General features: G+C 56.4%; 1 protein-coding gene across 1 annotated transcript; it reads right to left on the bottom strand.

Moving 5' to 3' along the window:
- Positions 1-1,811: 1,811 nt before the first annotated feature.
- SP6 (Sp6 transcription factor) lies at positions 1,812-3,008 on the bottom strand (the record flags this gene model as incomplete). Its single annotated transcript, XM_082604225.1, has 1 exon — positions 1,812-3,008. The coding sequence occupies one exon, from the start codon at positions 3,006-3,008 to the stop codon at positions 1,881-1,883; it is 1,128 nt and encodes a 375-aa protein (XP_082460351.1). The 3' UTR covers positions 1,812-1,880.
- Positions 3,009-14,267: the final 11,259 nt, after the last annotated feature.

Raw genomic sequence — 14,267 nt, 5'->3', positions numbered from 1 at the left:
GTACCCCAGGCCCACGCGTCCTTCAGGGAGAGTCACCCCATCCCTCTTAAGAAGGGCTCTCTTCTACACAAACATATTCCCACCCAGATCCCAGCCCCACTTCCCAATAGCACCCAGTCCTTGGACTGATATCCCCAAGGAAGGAAGAGATGCTGTGGGCCTAGGCTCCAGGACCTCGGCTGGGGTGAACAAGATGGGGTCTCCCTGGCTGGAGACCCCAGGCTCAGTAGAGAAACACACACATACATAGGTACACACAACATGAACACATATGTCCTAATATTAAATAAAATACCCTTTGCTTATAACTTAAAAACTCAATACACAACTAATCCTTGCACAGGGCTCTGGGTGGAGAAAGAAAGGCAGGGAAACGGGAGGTAGGGGGGAATCTTAAGGCCTCTACCTGGAGCCTGGGAAAGCCCACTAGTTCCAGGCTCCTGTGGCCTGTCAGTCCTTGCCCCCATCAGCTTTTTTCCTTTTGCCTGGCTCAGCCTCTTCTGGCTTCCCCCCTCCCCACGTTCCCCACTCCAGGATCACCATCAGGATGTATTTCTAGCATCTAAAGAAGGGAACAGGGACAGTGGACATCACCTCAGAAGGCAGGCCCCTTCCAGTGACAGGACAACTTCCTCATATGGACGGGGAGCCCCACAAGACATGAGATGGGGAGGAGCCTCCTAACACACTCTACAGGAGGGGCAAGGCTTGTAGGCAGCACGAAAGGGGAGCGTCGAGCTAAAGAAAGAGTGGGGCTTAGCTTCTCTGCAAGCAGGTGGCCAGGCAGGGACAGAGTCCTGCGCTCTGAGCAGGAACCGCTGGAGGTCCCTCTGCTGGGACACCCCCACCTACCCTCACCCAACCGAGGGAACCCTCTTCCTTCCATCCCTAAGGGGAGAGCAAATGCCAGGCACCAAGAGTGGGGAGCTACATCAGTTCTGGAGCAAGGGCTCTTGGCTGCCTTGAAGGCCTGCCTGGGGTGACAGGTGAGAGTGGACTGCTGAACTTTACTTTTATAAAGACCAAGAGTTAAGGACTGAATCAGAGTTAGAGAGGGAAGGGCTTAGTTCCACTCCCTGACCAAATCCCTTCCTCTCATTTTAGAGGAGACTTCCTTGCTCAAGCTCCACATTTAGCTCCCACCTCCACATCTAGCTCCCTCCTCCACCCCACCGTTCTAGCTGGAAGCTGTCGCCCATTCTGGCCCTCTTCCCTTCTTCCCTCGTGGCTCCATCAGACGGGGTCTGGAAGGCTTAATAAGGAGGCACATCAGAGACTTTATTTCTGCGGCGACAACCCTCCCAGCCAGTGAGAAACTCCTCCCTTAGGGGAACCCCCAGCCTCTGCTACCCCATCTCAGCTCTCCCTCCGGAAACCCCGGGGTAAAGCACTCTAAGGGGGATGAAAGGGACCCGGGCTGCAGCGCGGCTCCAGAGGCCCTTTTATGTCCGGGTTCCCAGGCGCTAACGACGTGTCCAGACAACTACCCCGAGCGCCCGGGGCGGCCCCACTCCGCTCTGCTCCGGGGACGCGCCGTATCCTCCAACCTATCCCCTCGGCCCTCCAGCCACCGTAAGGGTAGTCCACCCCAACCCCCCAGCCCCGGGGCGTGAGTGAAAGAGCGAGGAAGGGGAGAACTGATGGGCATGCGCAGCTCCTCCCCGCCCAGTCAAACGCGTCCGTCCTGTCCAGCCCCAGAGACTATGAAACCCCTAGCGACCCGGCTCCCTGACCCCCGCACCACTTTCCCTCCCTCTCAATAAATAACCACCTTCTCTTACTCAAGCCACCCCCACAAGGGCATCAGGCCAGAGGGCGCGCTTCTGATGGCCCCAGGGGAGACCAACGGGGAGGCGGGACGGGGAGGCGGGACGAGGAGCTCAGTTGGAGGCAGCCGCACTGCCCTCGGCCTCGCGCTTGCCTTTGCCCCCGGGGGGCTCCGCTCCGCCGGCCTTGCCCTCTCCCGCCGCCGCCCCGGCAGCCTCCTCTTTGGCGCCCTCGTGGGTTTTCATGTGTTTGGCCAGGTGGTCGCTGCGCATGAAGACTCGGCTGCAAACTGCGCAGGGGAACTTCTTGGTGCCGGTGTGGGTCTGGAGGTGGCGCTGCAGCTCGTCGGAGCGCGTGAAGCGCTTGCCGCAGAAGAGCCAGTTGCACACGAAGGGGCGGTCGCCGCTGTGCCAGCGCAGGTGTGCCTTCAGGTGCGATGTCTTGGCGTAGGCTTTCCCACAGCCCGGGATGTGGCAATTGTGCAAATGCTTCTTCTTGCCCCCGTCGGGCCCGCACGGAGCCCCCAGTCGCTCCGCCTCCAGGCAGTTGGGGCAGCGGCACACGGTCTGGCCTGAGCTGCGGGGCACTGACCGCCGGGAGCCTTTGGGCCGGGCCGCCCCATCCAGACTGGTATCCAGGCCCTGGGATTCCGGGGCGGCTGCTTCCAAGGCCTTCGCCCCGTCGGGAGGCCCGAGGAGGTGCTGCCCTCCGGCGGCTGGGAGGAGATGGTGCGGGTGTGGGTGGGGCGGCTGGGCACAAAGCTGGTGGTCTCCGACGTAGCCCTCCAAGCCAGCCTGAAGCGCCCCGGGGTGGCCAGGTGAGGTCAGCGCGCCCTGCGTATGGGGGAGGTCCATCCAGCTGGTGCCCGGATGAAGGTCCCACCAAGAGCCATCCTCGGTGCCTGGGTGTGTCGGCCGGAACCACGATTCGTAATGGTGTGACATGTCCGGCTGCAGGAGCTTGGAAAAGGGTCCCGGGGCCAAGGGACTGTCGCTTTCCAGATCCTCGCAGGTTACCCGAGAGGAGGCCCCCGGCAGCTCATAGCCCTGTGAGAAGTCCACCTCTGGGCCCAGCGGGAGGCTCTGCAGCTCTCCAGGCTGCAGCGGGGAGGGGTAGTCCCCGGCCTCCGGGCTCGTGTGGCCCTGGTATGTGTGGAGGGGCTGCAGGTCGAGGCGCGGCGGGGAGGCGGGAGGCGCGTCCGAGTGCTGGCTGCCCAGAGAGCCGCAGACGGCGGTTAGCATTGCCGGGATCCGGGGTGGGGTGGGGGACAGGGATGGTCAAGGGCACCTCAGGTGGGACCTAAAGGAGGAAAAGATGAGGTAAAGTGAGGAAAGTAACCGTCTCATTTCCCGTCCTAGCCCAGTTCCCTTCCCTGTCAAATGCGTCTTTCCCATCCCCAGGTGAAACAGAGGAAGGCATGTCTGGGTGGGGACTAAAGATCAGTTAAGAGAACTTGGGAGTGCTAGGAAGGGTTGAGGGTGTGAGGTGCAGAGGATGGGGGAAGTCTCCCTTGTGCTGGGTGATCCCTCCCGTAGGACCCAGCTCATCCTGGAAGTTGGGCTGGTCCCAGGCAAGTAGGTCAGTCGGATACAAGTAGAGTACAGTTCTGGAACCATTGTAGCTGCCCAGCCCAGTGGGAGGGGCAGTGGCATTGCCCCATAACCCCTGCCCCCATGCCCGCCCACCCGCAGATCTGCTGCCAGCCCAAATGGAGAATCTAGGCCCATCTCAGCTTCCCCAGTTTAACTCAGGACGCAGTTGGGGAGAGGGAGGTGGTCTAACCCAAAGCTTAAAGTGACGTGACTTCCCGAAGCCCAAAGCAGGTTCTGAGGTTTTGGAAAAAGAGCTCTCCTTCCATCCCTGAGGCATGCTCAGTGAAGAAGAGCTTTTCACTGCTCTCCACCACTCACCCCAGCTCCCTGCCTGGCTGGGTTGCCTCAGCGCCACCAAGCCCACTCCCATGCCCCTTTCCCTCTGGCAGGGACTTCAGCTCCCTGGGGTGCAACTGCAGTACCAGTTTCCGGAAGACTTCTCTCCGCCAGAGAAACTAAGCCCCCCTCCCTGTCCTGACCTACACCGGTGCCCAGCCCGCTTTCTGGCTGCTACCCCTGCCCTCCTCCAATCTAGGGGAGACCAGATGTGAAGCTCGGAGGGGTCAGCCAGAGAAGAGCTTACCAGCACGCTCAGGAAGATAAAATTGCCACCCCCTTAAGGGATTCAGGGACAGAGTGGGGGAAGCAACAGGAAAAGCCAGAATCACACAGAAATTAAGAGGAAGAATTACCCAAAGAGATTATATAGGGGGTGCATGCTAGGCCTGGATCATTTTTAGGAGCTCTCCAGATGATTCTAACATGCAGCCAAGTGTTGAGAACTACTGCTCCAGGCCAGTTCTCTTATTTTAGCGAAGAGAAAACTGAGGCCATATTTGGAGAAGTCACTTGAAAAAAAATTTATTTATTCAGTCAGTAAATATGTACTGTATATACCTCTGTGAACCAGAGGTACATACAGTATAGTCCTGGTCTGTTTCTCTTTCCCTAAACCACCGGGAACCTAAAGAACCCCCCACCCCTCTCTGGACCACATACCTGTCGCTTGAAGTTCCCCCTCGTCTCACCACCTCTCCCTGAGGTCTGGGAGCCCTGCCGTGATGCCTGGAGTATGTGGGTTTGGGTGCCTGAGCCTTCTCTGATGATGGGGGAGGAGACGCAGTGGTTTAGGGCAGGGACTTTTCCTTCCTAAATCAGGATTCGGATGACCCTACCACCTTCTGCTTCTGGGACCAGGGAGGTCGCCCTGGTGGTCTGGGAGAGGGAGGGAGAGGGGGATTGGGGCGCCTACTCAGGCTCCTGGTGCCTCACCACAAGAAAGGAACAGAGAAGCGGCAGGAATGGAGCCTCAGGCCCAGGCGGGGCAGCCCAGCAGGGGCTGGGCGGGAGCAGAGAGGCCTGGGACCCTAATAGCTTTTGGCGCCTGGGAACGGCCCCAGGGGTTGGGGGCGGGGGGTGGGGGGAGGCTAACGATCCAGGCTCCAGAGTGGCCTCTCCCGCCACAGGGCCAGGGAGCCCGATCCTGGGATGCACTCGCCTGCTACCGAGATCTCGGGAAGGGAGACAGCCGGGCGCGTACCCCTGCGTGCCGCTCCCCAAGGCGGGAAGGCTGGTAGAGACACCCTCCTTCCCCCTTCCGCCGGCTGCCTCTCCCATCACCGGTGCTCAGGTGGTCAGGACTTCTGTACTCCCGGTCCTCAGGGGTCCAATCCTCCAGTTGTCCCAGTCGCTCCAGTTTCCCCAGTCTCCAGCCTCGCCCGTCCGCCCCGTTTTCGCTCCGCCGGGGCTCTAAGCCCCTCGGATTCTTTAAGACCACCTCCCCCGAGGCCAGAGGAGGCTGTGGCGCGTTCCGGGCGCGTCTTTCCGAGACGATCCCCGATGCGCGCACCCCTCGCCGCCCGGACCCGGGCTCCTACCTCGAGGCTGCGCTCAGGCGCCTGGCACGGCAGGCTGGCGCCCTCCCGACGGGCGCTCCTGGGCCTCGCGCGCCGGCGGGCTCTCCAGCGGCGAGGGGCAGGAGCCGAGGGCGAGAGGGGGCCGCAACAAGACCCGGCGGCTGGCGGCGGCGGAGGGGCGGAGAGAGGCGGCGGGAGGGCGGAGGGCGGGCGGGAGCCGGCGAGCGAGCGAGCGAGGACAGCTCCGCCCGTGACTCACCGCGCTCTCTGCCTTCATCCTTGGCCCTGCGCTCCTTTTGCCCGAATTCGCGGCCCCGCCCACCTCACCTGTGGCCGCCTTTAACCCTTGCGGGCTCTGCGGCACCAGAGGCCGAGCCGGGCCGGGCCAGCGGGGAGGCGGCGGGCGGAGGGAATCGCTATCTAGGTGGCACCCTGCCCCCTCCCTCGCTCCTCCCTGGCCCCCGCACTGCTGGGGCGAGGGGCCTGGGCGGAGTGTTTCCCAGGATCCGGGGCCCGCCCCGTCGAGTGGAAAACTGCCCTCGAGCTGTCTCGGTTTGGCGGGCACCCAGGACTCTGACCCTGCGGGAGTGGAGGAGGGGGCGGGTCCTGGGGGTGACATCGAGTCAACCTAGGGCGCCGTTTGCCTCCACGGCCCTCCACCCACCCGCCCCAGTCGGGCAGCGCTGCCCCAGAACTGAGAGAAAAGAAGGAAACAGGATTGAGCGCCAAGGATGTGTCCGGTCTACCCCCAGACCTGGGCCGTGAGAAGCGGGTCTCGGCCGCTGCCCTCCTTCACCATTTCTCCCGCCGCTTCCTTCCCCACCAGCACCTTCCCCGGTCCTTTCTCTCTCTCTTGCTGCCCGGCTCTCTTTCTCCGGCCACTCACCTTTTTTTGAGTAACCTCCTCCTCTCCTCTTCCCATCCGTCTGGCCCGTCTCTACCTGCGCCTCAGCCCTCACTCTCCATCTACCCTTAGGCAGCAACCCCAGCGCCTCCCAGGTCCGCCTCTCCAATACACCCGAACTCCTTTCGGTCCCAGAGGTGCTCAGCCTGCGCCCTGCGCCCGAGGAGCCACCCTCGCCCCCGCGCGCCCCCGCGCGCCCCCGGCTCTGAAAGCTGGGGCAGGCGCCGGGACAGCCCTGGGAAAGGACACTTCTGCAAAGATTTGCGCGACCCCTTGCCACCATTCCTTCCCGATTCTCATCTGGATGTCTAAACCCAAGGTTCATAATTTTGGGGAAGGGTCTTGGATTCCTTTGAGAAAAACAAATGCACACAGTGCAACCCTCTGCAACACAGTGCAGAATTTCAGGGCGTTTGCGTCGCCCACCTAAAAACTTCTCTCAGGATCAGAGTTGGTTGAGATATCCAGCGCGGTGGGTAGGGGTGTTCCCCTCTCCTCCCCCGCCAGGAATGGCCTGTGCGACCGGGTACGAAACTCCCTTCCCAGTGGGTGCCTCCCTGAACCGGCCGCTTTGACCTCCTGAAGTGACTCTTTTGTTGCAGGGGGCACTCTGATCAACTTCCTAATTTTTTTCGTTGCCTCGGTTGGCTTTCCCTACGGACTCTACCATCTGCTTTTTTAATTTCGTTTTTGTCTTTACAGTCTATTTCGTACAGCCCGAGCAGAATTTAGGCTGATTCATTTTCGCAGGTACGGCCCCGATTCCACCACCGTTGGCTGACCTGTCCTGAATATGAAGTGCGACTATTAAACGGCTAAACTGATCTACAAGCCACTTGAAAATCGATCTTTTTGTGTGTGGTTCCCCCCACCAAACATACACATTCTCATATCCAGAATCAGGGTCTGATTCATCTGTGCGAATCCCTCTTTTGTAAGACTCAGTTTCCTCATCTGGACAACCTGACTACAAGTTGGGAGGGTTTCCTGGGGCTTAAAGGAATTGATGTTCTTAAAACACTTAGCCTGTGGGGCCCCTGGTAAGCTCATAGTAAAGGGAAGATATCGTTGGTAGCGTTATAATTATTAAATAAGTCGGTTCCCAGCAAATGTTTGTTGGATAAAAGTATATTCACAAAGATCTTTGGGCTAGACGTTGACAGACCAAAATTCTAGCTCCAGCCCTGCATTTGATCATAAGCTGATCTGGCAGATCATAAGCTGATCTGGCAGATGAGGTTGCTCTGAGCCTCAGTTTCCTCGTGGGTGAAATCCGGTTAGAGCAGCCGCCCTGCGGGGTAGAGGACAGACACTTGGGAAGACGCGAGGTGCCTCCCAGATGTCAGGGATTGTACTTTCAGATCAGTCAGATTTCATTCCCGACTCTTGGACCCCTGAGATGCAGAATCTCAAGAAGTGCTCTGGGTCTTTGTGTCCACGGCTAAATCGACAGCCCTCTCCGTCCATATCGTTTTATCTCCGTGCACTCAGCCTGCAAATCTTGACTTAGTTGGTTCTGCACCTCAGTTCACAGCCATGTCCGGAACAGAGTTACGGGCTCACACTGCAGAGCCTGCTACTCGAATTCCTGGGTTAAGTCTGATTCGACCCCTAGGCATTCTCTTCCTCCTCCTCCTCCCTGCAGCCCACTGGCCTCTGGCTGTTCCCCAAAGCTGCAGCTCTTAAGGTGCTAACCCCTGAGCAAGGATCTGACTCTCAATGGGAAACCTGAGCCCCCTCTCCCATTTATTTATAGGCACCAGATTGTCTTGTCTTCCTAGATCCTTCCATCTTTTCCTGGAAAGAAGAGGGAAAGGGATCCAGCCCCTGGACAGTAGACATCTCACTCCACTTTCACCCCAGGCCCCCTTTCACCCCACCTGGTCCTGACCCGCAGCCACCCGGGTTTCCCAGAAGCAAAGACCCTCCATCTGCCTGGCACTCATCAGCATGAAATTCAACCACAATGCAGTTGTCTCAGAAAACTCAGCTGTTCTGATTTCCTGCACTGCCTGGGTTTCTGCCTCTGACTCAGGGCATTTTCTTTTCTTCCAGATACCCCTCTGCTTTTGTTCCTTTGATTCCAGCCCTTTCAATTTCCCACTTTCTAGATGTTTCCTTATTTAATGGTGCTCATGATCTGTTGACGTGACTGCCAAGATCACCACTGCCCACTGCCATGTTCCTATCTCACCTCAAAGTTGAACCATGCAGCCCACTGAGATCTGCCCAGGACTTGGGCCCTTTCTACTGCTTTCCCTCATTCCACTAAAGGGGTAAACAGACAGATTTTGCCACAAGTGTCTGTCTCCCATTCTTGCCGCCCCTCTGCTTCTCATGCCTCATTTTAGTCAGCAGTCCACTTTGTACCTGGAGCAGCCTTATTGGTCTCCATGCTCGTAGTAACCAGCATTTATTTATTGGGCACCTACTACGTTCCAGGTGCTTCACACAAATATCTCTAATTTTCATGAGCATGCAGCAAAGTAGTTGTTATTATCCTCCCATTGTACAGATGAGGAAGCCGAGGATTAAAGAAGTTAAATGACCTGCCCAAGATTACAGAGCTGTTAAGAGACAGAAGGAAACTGAGTCCAGATCTGTCAGGCTCTAAAGCACACGTTCTGCCTGCTGTTCCATCCAGCCCCACTATGGCAGCAGTGATGGCCCTGGCAGTCTGGCTCCCCTATATCCTGAAGGTGGAGAGGACGACATTTTTAAACTATTCCCCAGATCAAAGCCATGAAGATCCTGTTACTAAGATAGGACAAACTGGTCCCATCTTGGAGTGGATTGCTGTGGTCTCTTCCAAGCTTCAACTGTCCCTCCATGGAGATTGCACTATAAGAATATCCATATTCAGGGCTTCCCTGGTGGCGCAGTGGTTGAGAGTCTGCCTGCCGTTGCAGGGGACGCGGGTTCATGCCCCGGTCCGGGAGGATCCCACATGCCACGGAGCGGCTGGGCCCGTGAGCCATGGCCGCTGAGCCTGCGCGTCCGGAGCCTGTGCTCCGCAACGGGAGAGGCCACAGCAGTGAGAGGCCCGTGTACCGCAAAAAAAAAAGAAAAAAGAAAAAGAAAAAAAGAATATCTATATTCTTATAGTGCAGAACAAACACTATAAACTGTTCTCCCCATAAAAATTGTCCAGTGCAAACCCTCATTTTGCTAGTAGGGGAAATTAAACCCCAGAACAAGGAGGCAAGTAGCTCCAAGTCACACGAGTTAGAAGCAGAGCAGGGACCAGAGCCCCAGTCTCCTGACTCCTGGTCTCCTAGGTGCTCACTCTTCTCTTCTCCCATCCCCCACTTCCAGGCCACACTCGGCCAACTGCGAGCAGGTGATCACGGACAGGAACATCTTCCTCATATCCCTTCCTCTCCCCCACACTCTTCAAGGCTCCTGGGAAACTGGACAAGGTCCAGAGCTGGAGCCAAATGGTTTTCTTTCATTCATCCTTTATTCACTGAACTAACACTTACTGAGGGTCTACCCAGGGCCAAGCACTGCTCTGAGCGCTAATTCTATGATAAACCCAAATGTCCCTAGCATCTCAACCGCTCTTGGTCTGAAAGAGGAGCCCAGCTGAGGCTAGTGCATTTATGTGTGTGTGTGTGTCTCTGTGTGTGTGTGTGTATCTACAGATGTGTGTGTACCCACCATGCCTGTGTGTAACCACCACACCAGTGTGTACCTACCCACCAGTGTGTACCTTTGGGGCTTGAATGTGGGGTGTCTGTCCTCTCTCCTCCATCATAAAGGGTGTTCCTCACAGGCCATGCACAGTGGTTTCTCCCTTATGACTTCTGCAGATACGCTCTCATGCATGAACTTCCATGTGGTGAGTGTGTGCCCTGTATGTCTGTTATATGAGCCCATCTTTGTCCTCAGAATGAAGCCCCCAGTCATCTATTAACCGGTGAAACTGGTGAATCACCACTCTACTTCTCCCTTAGATCTCAGCCCAGTCCAGAGACCTCAAGGAACCCTCTTTCTTTCTCCATGCATCCACTATCTCCCTCTTAGGTCCCCCTCCCCAGTACAGAGAGAATCAAGCCATTTAACCCCTTCTCAATGATCCCCACTTTAGAGTGAAGACCTGATCCTCTTGTCCCCTGAACTGGACAGGAAACAGCCCCTCTTACCCGTCCATGGAGCCCAGAGTTGGCAGCGGCAGTGAGGGGCAAGTGGGGGTGATGGAAGAGCCAGGCTTTATAAAGGAGGTAACAGTCAGAGCCAGAGTGGGAGGTGAGAGACTCGGGCAGGGGTGCTGCCAAGTCCTCACGGCCTCGGAAGCTTTTAGGATAATCCAGGAAACGGTGGCCCCCGGCTCTCCTGGGGGAGCGGTGGGGCTGAGATCTGAGTCTCTGAGGTCTGCCAGGAAAGGAGGATTTCAGCTGGAAGAGGCAGCTGAGGGTGGGGGTGGGGATCGATCGGGGTGGGGGGGAGCAGGACATCCTTCCCTCCCCAGAGGTTGGGCAGGTGGTGGGAGAGGGACAAAAGTGGTTCTTTCAGGATGGAGGAAATGAGAGCATCGCCAGGGGAGAGAGCTGGGATGGCTGGAACTCTCCAAATTCCAACCCCCTCCTTTTGTTTCCTCCATGGACATGGTGGGAGAGAAAGAAGTACCACTTTTAAGACCACACACACACACACACACACACACACTCCCCTTCACATGGTCCCTCCCTGCAGAGCTCCCCAGCAGTGTTCCTGGCTACTCTGGCAGCGGAAGCAGGGGTCTCTCCTTCTCTGCTGGAGTCTTGTTCCTCCTCCCTTTCCTTTGTCTCCCTTTCAGTTACTTCTCAACTTGGAACCACCAGGAGGGTCCAATATAATTCACATTTTGGATCTGGGATCTCTCATTGTCCAATAGGGAGGGAAGACCCTCGCCCTGACTTAGGATAGCATGGGGCAGCTTGGAAGGGACAAGAATTCACCTAGAACCAGAGGCAGAGCCCAGCCAAGAACTTTCACGGATAATTCAGGAATCCCAGAACTCCAAGAGAGTGAAGAGGCTGGGAACATGGCCTGGAAAGGGAGAAGGGGCCTGGAGGTGAATTTAGGTGGACCCCCATCGTCCCCAACTAGTTACATGAACTGAATTTTAGGGTGGTTGTGAGTTTAGGCATGCTGGCTAATAGGAGCATGTCCTGGAGCAGGGAAGGACAGAAGACCAGGAAGGGGAAAGCAGATGAAACAGGATAAGACTGGTTTCCCAAAGCACTCTGCAACTAGGAATTATGACCCACATAGGAGAGTGGCCTGGAGACTTTTCTCGTGACCACATCCCATTCAGTCAGGGCATCTTCGCCCTGAACTCTTGTCCTGCTCCTCCCCCAACACCCCTAGAAATCTCTAGACTGAAGATTCCCAGTCCTCTCATTAGCTTTTCAGTAATTATCCTGTAAAGGCCCCAACAGGTCCTTCCTCTACCCATTTCAGAGGTGAGAACATTGAGGCCCTTAAGAGCGCAAAAAAGCTCAGCAGAAAGCGACTCATCAGGCAGGAGAAAGTAGAGTGGTGGGGGCTTAGGAGGCAGAACTGCACCCTTTCCTTTAATCCCAGGGAAAAGTAAGAGGACAGGGCGCGAGTACAACTCCCTGGGGGAGCCCAGGCGTCAGGACCGAGGCAGGCTCCAGGGAGGGGCTTCCCTCGCCCTCCCCACCTTCCAGCCCAGAAAATCAGAGTGAGGGGGGAAACAAGGCGAGGAGACCACACAGGTGGAGTAAATAATGTTAATACGGGAGCATTATCACTAGGGCATTTCCTCATGGATAAATGTCTCAAATACCAAAGGATGCCTCCAAATTATAGTTAATTACAGAGTTGATTTGCATAAATTATAAGGTGAGCATACAAATTCTTTCAATCGGTTCCATATGCTTAGGTAGCAGGTCCAGTCCAAAATGGGAGAAGGTTGTGGGGTGGGGGGTTGGGCAGAGGAAAAGGATGAAGTCCTTGGCCTGGACCTGCTGGCCCACACCCCTCCCCAGCTCTCTGATCAGTAAAGAGTGCGTGGAGACCCTGCCTGGTTTGCGGGGAGGGGCTTTACCCGGACCCTGGTTCACCTGGACCCTGTCTGGCAGGAGACCCCCTTACCTCCTCTCTATTCGCACCTTGGAACAAAGTGCTTTCCCACCACCAGTCATGAGGTAGGCAAGTGGTGGGGGGGTGTGCCCAATGGGGCCTCAACCTACATGACAGGGGTGGGACTCTGGAGCCCAGGCGTTCAGAGGAAAGAGGGGGTGTTGCATGAAGCTGAAGAGCCAGCAGGGTTCAGGGTGGATGCAAGCCCCTCTCTCTTGCTCTCAGCTCCCCCTGCAGCCACCCCCACCCAGCTCCAGCTCACTCCCAGATCCAACCCTCCAATCCCAGGTTTGATGTTGCCGCTGCCTGCACCTTCCAGGCGGCTCCTCAGAGGCTCAGACGCCCAGACTTTTGTCTCCAGTGCCTGGGCCCATTTCCTCTGCCCTCGCCTCCCAGGCCCACCTCCTCCCTCACCCACCTCTAGCTGCTAAGACTCTACTTCCTTCTCCAGCTCTCTAATTTGTCCCTCCCTCCCTCCTGGCCCCCGTTCTCACCCAGAGGCCTGTCCCCCACTCTTCTCTCCACCTCTCTCCTCCTCCCCCAGCCTCCCTCCCCCAGAGATCCCAGGGGACCCCCTACACCCAGCTGTCAACTTTGCTTTTTCCCTCCCATCAAGAGCTTTCTGCTGCCCGAACTGCTTACCCTCCTGCCCTCAAATTTTCCTACCTCGTGCCATCCCCCAAATCCTAACTGTGTGTAGTTCTCTAATTTTTTCCATATACCTGCTCCAAAGGCAGAAGTTACTGGATTAGCTTGGGGGTGGGGGGGAGGAGGAGGCTGGGCTAAGGCCCCCAGATGTGCGCAGGTGAGAGTTTACCTTAGTCTTCCAATCCGAAAGTGAGAGAGAGAGAGAGAGAGAGAGAGAGAGAGAGAGAGAGAGAGAGAGAGAAAGGAATGAAGAAATAGCCTAAAATGGTTTTTGGTACTTGGTAAGTGTGGCTTAAATATTTGTTGAATGAATGAGCAAATGGATGAGTTGGAAATGGGCACTGATCTGTGAAAGTTCTAGAGAGGTGCCAACTTGGTGACAGGAATTACTTTTTTTTTTTTTCTGACAGAGCACAGCGAGGATTTATTAAATGGTAGGTGCTACGCTCTGAGGGGGACAGCGGGCCCACCTGGGTGAGTGGCTGCCAGGAATTGCTTCTCATTTGGATTATTTTTTAGGTCTCCTATGGGTTTTCTCCCACTTCTCTGCCCACCTACCCAAGGTGTCCCGCAGACCAATACCACATTAATCATCTTGAAACGTCCCTCCACCTTGGCACACTTCATCTCAAACACGTCCAATGGCTCCCCAATGCTAGCCATGACATTTAAGACCCTCCTACTGGGCCTCCATCACCTTCCCAGTCTTCACTTGCAATGGTCTTCGTACAGACCCTCCAGCCCAGCCCACTGGACTTAATCTTCACTAAACATGTCTAGCCTTCCTAGTTTGCTCCAACTATTTCCACCCCTGTCACCCCATCTGCCCTCAAGAAAGCCTCTCATCCTCCAAGCTCCAGCCTCATGCTTTCTCTATGAAGTCTTCTCTTACTAGCACGTCACTGGCTTGCTCCTGTGAACTTCCCTAGCACTGATTGCCACATGCCCTGTTTCCACGGAGTTGTCTTATCTTCCCTACTGCTCGGTAGGCTCCTGAAGGGCAGGAACCATGTCCTTTTCATGCCACACAGTCCTTTCTTTGAGAAGGAGCAGATAGGCCACAGATGAGTGAATTGGAAAAGTGCTTCCCTGGAATCAAAGCTTCCAGAAGCTCCTCAGTCCGGGAGGGTAATGGTGAAGGCAGAAACCTGGGTAGGGAGGGAAGACACAACAGAAGCCTTGACACCCAAAGATCCATGAAGGAAGTGAGCCCAGCTTCCCCACCAGATGTCCCGTCACTCAGCCCCTCCCTCACTTGTGTGATGGAGGTTGAAGGACCTAGCAAGATGTCTGAGACATGAAGGGTTGGGGTGAGAGCTGGGAGAGAGTGAAGCGCTCTGCCCTGTCAGCCTGCTTGGAACAAAGAGTTGGAGGTTTGGGACAAAAGCAGCAAGGATAATGAGTGGGAGC

Source organism: Mesoplodon mirus (genome assembly GCF_964341445.2).
Source record: "Mesoplodon mirus genome assembly, chromosome: 18".
Lineage (NCBI taxonomy): Eukaryota > Metazoa > Chordata > Mammalia > Artiodactyla > Ziphiidae > Mesoplodon > Mesoplodon mirus.
Note: the sequence above shows the minus strand (reverse complement) of the source record. Positions and strands in the feature narration are given on the sequence as shown.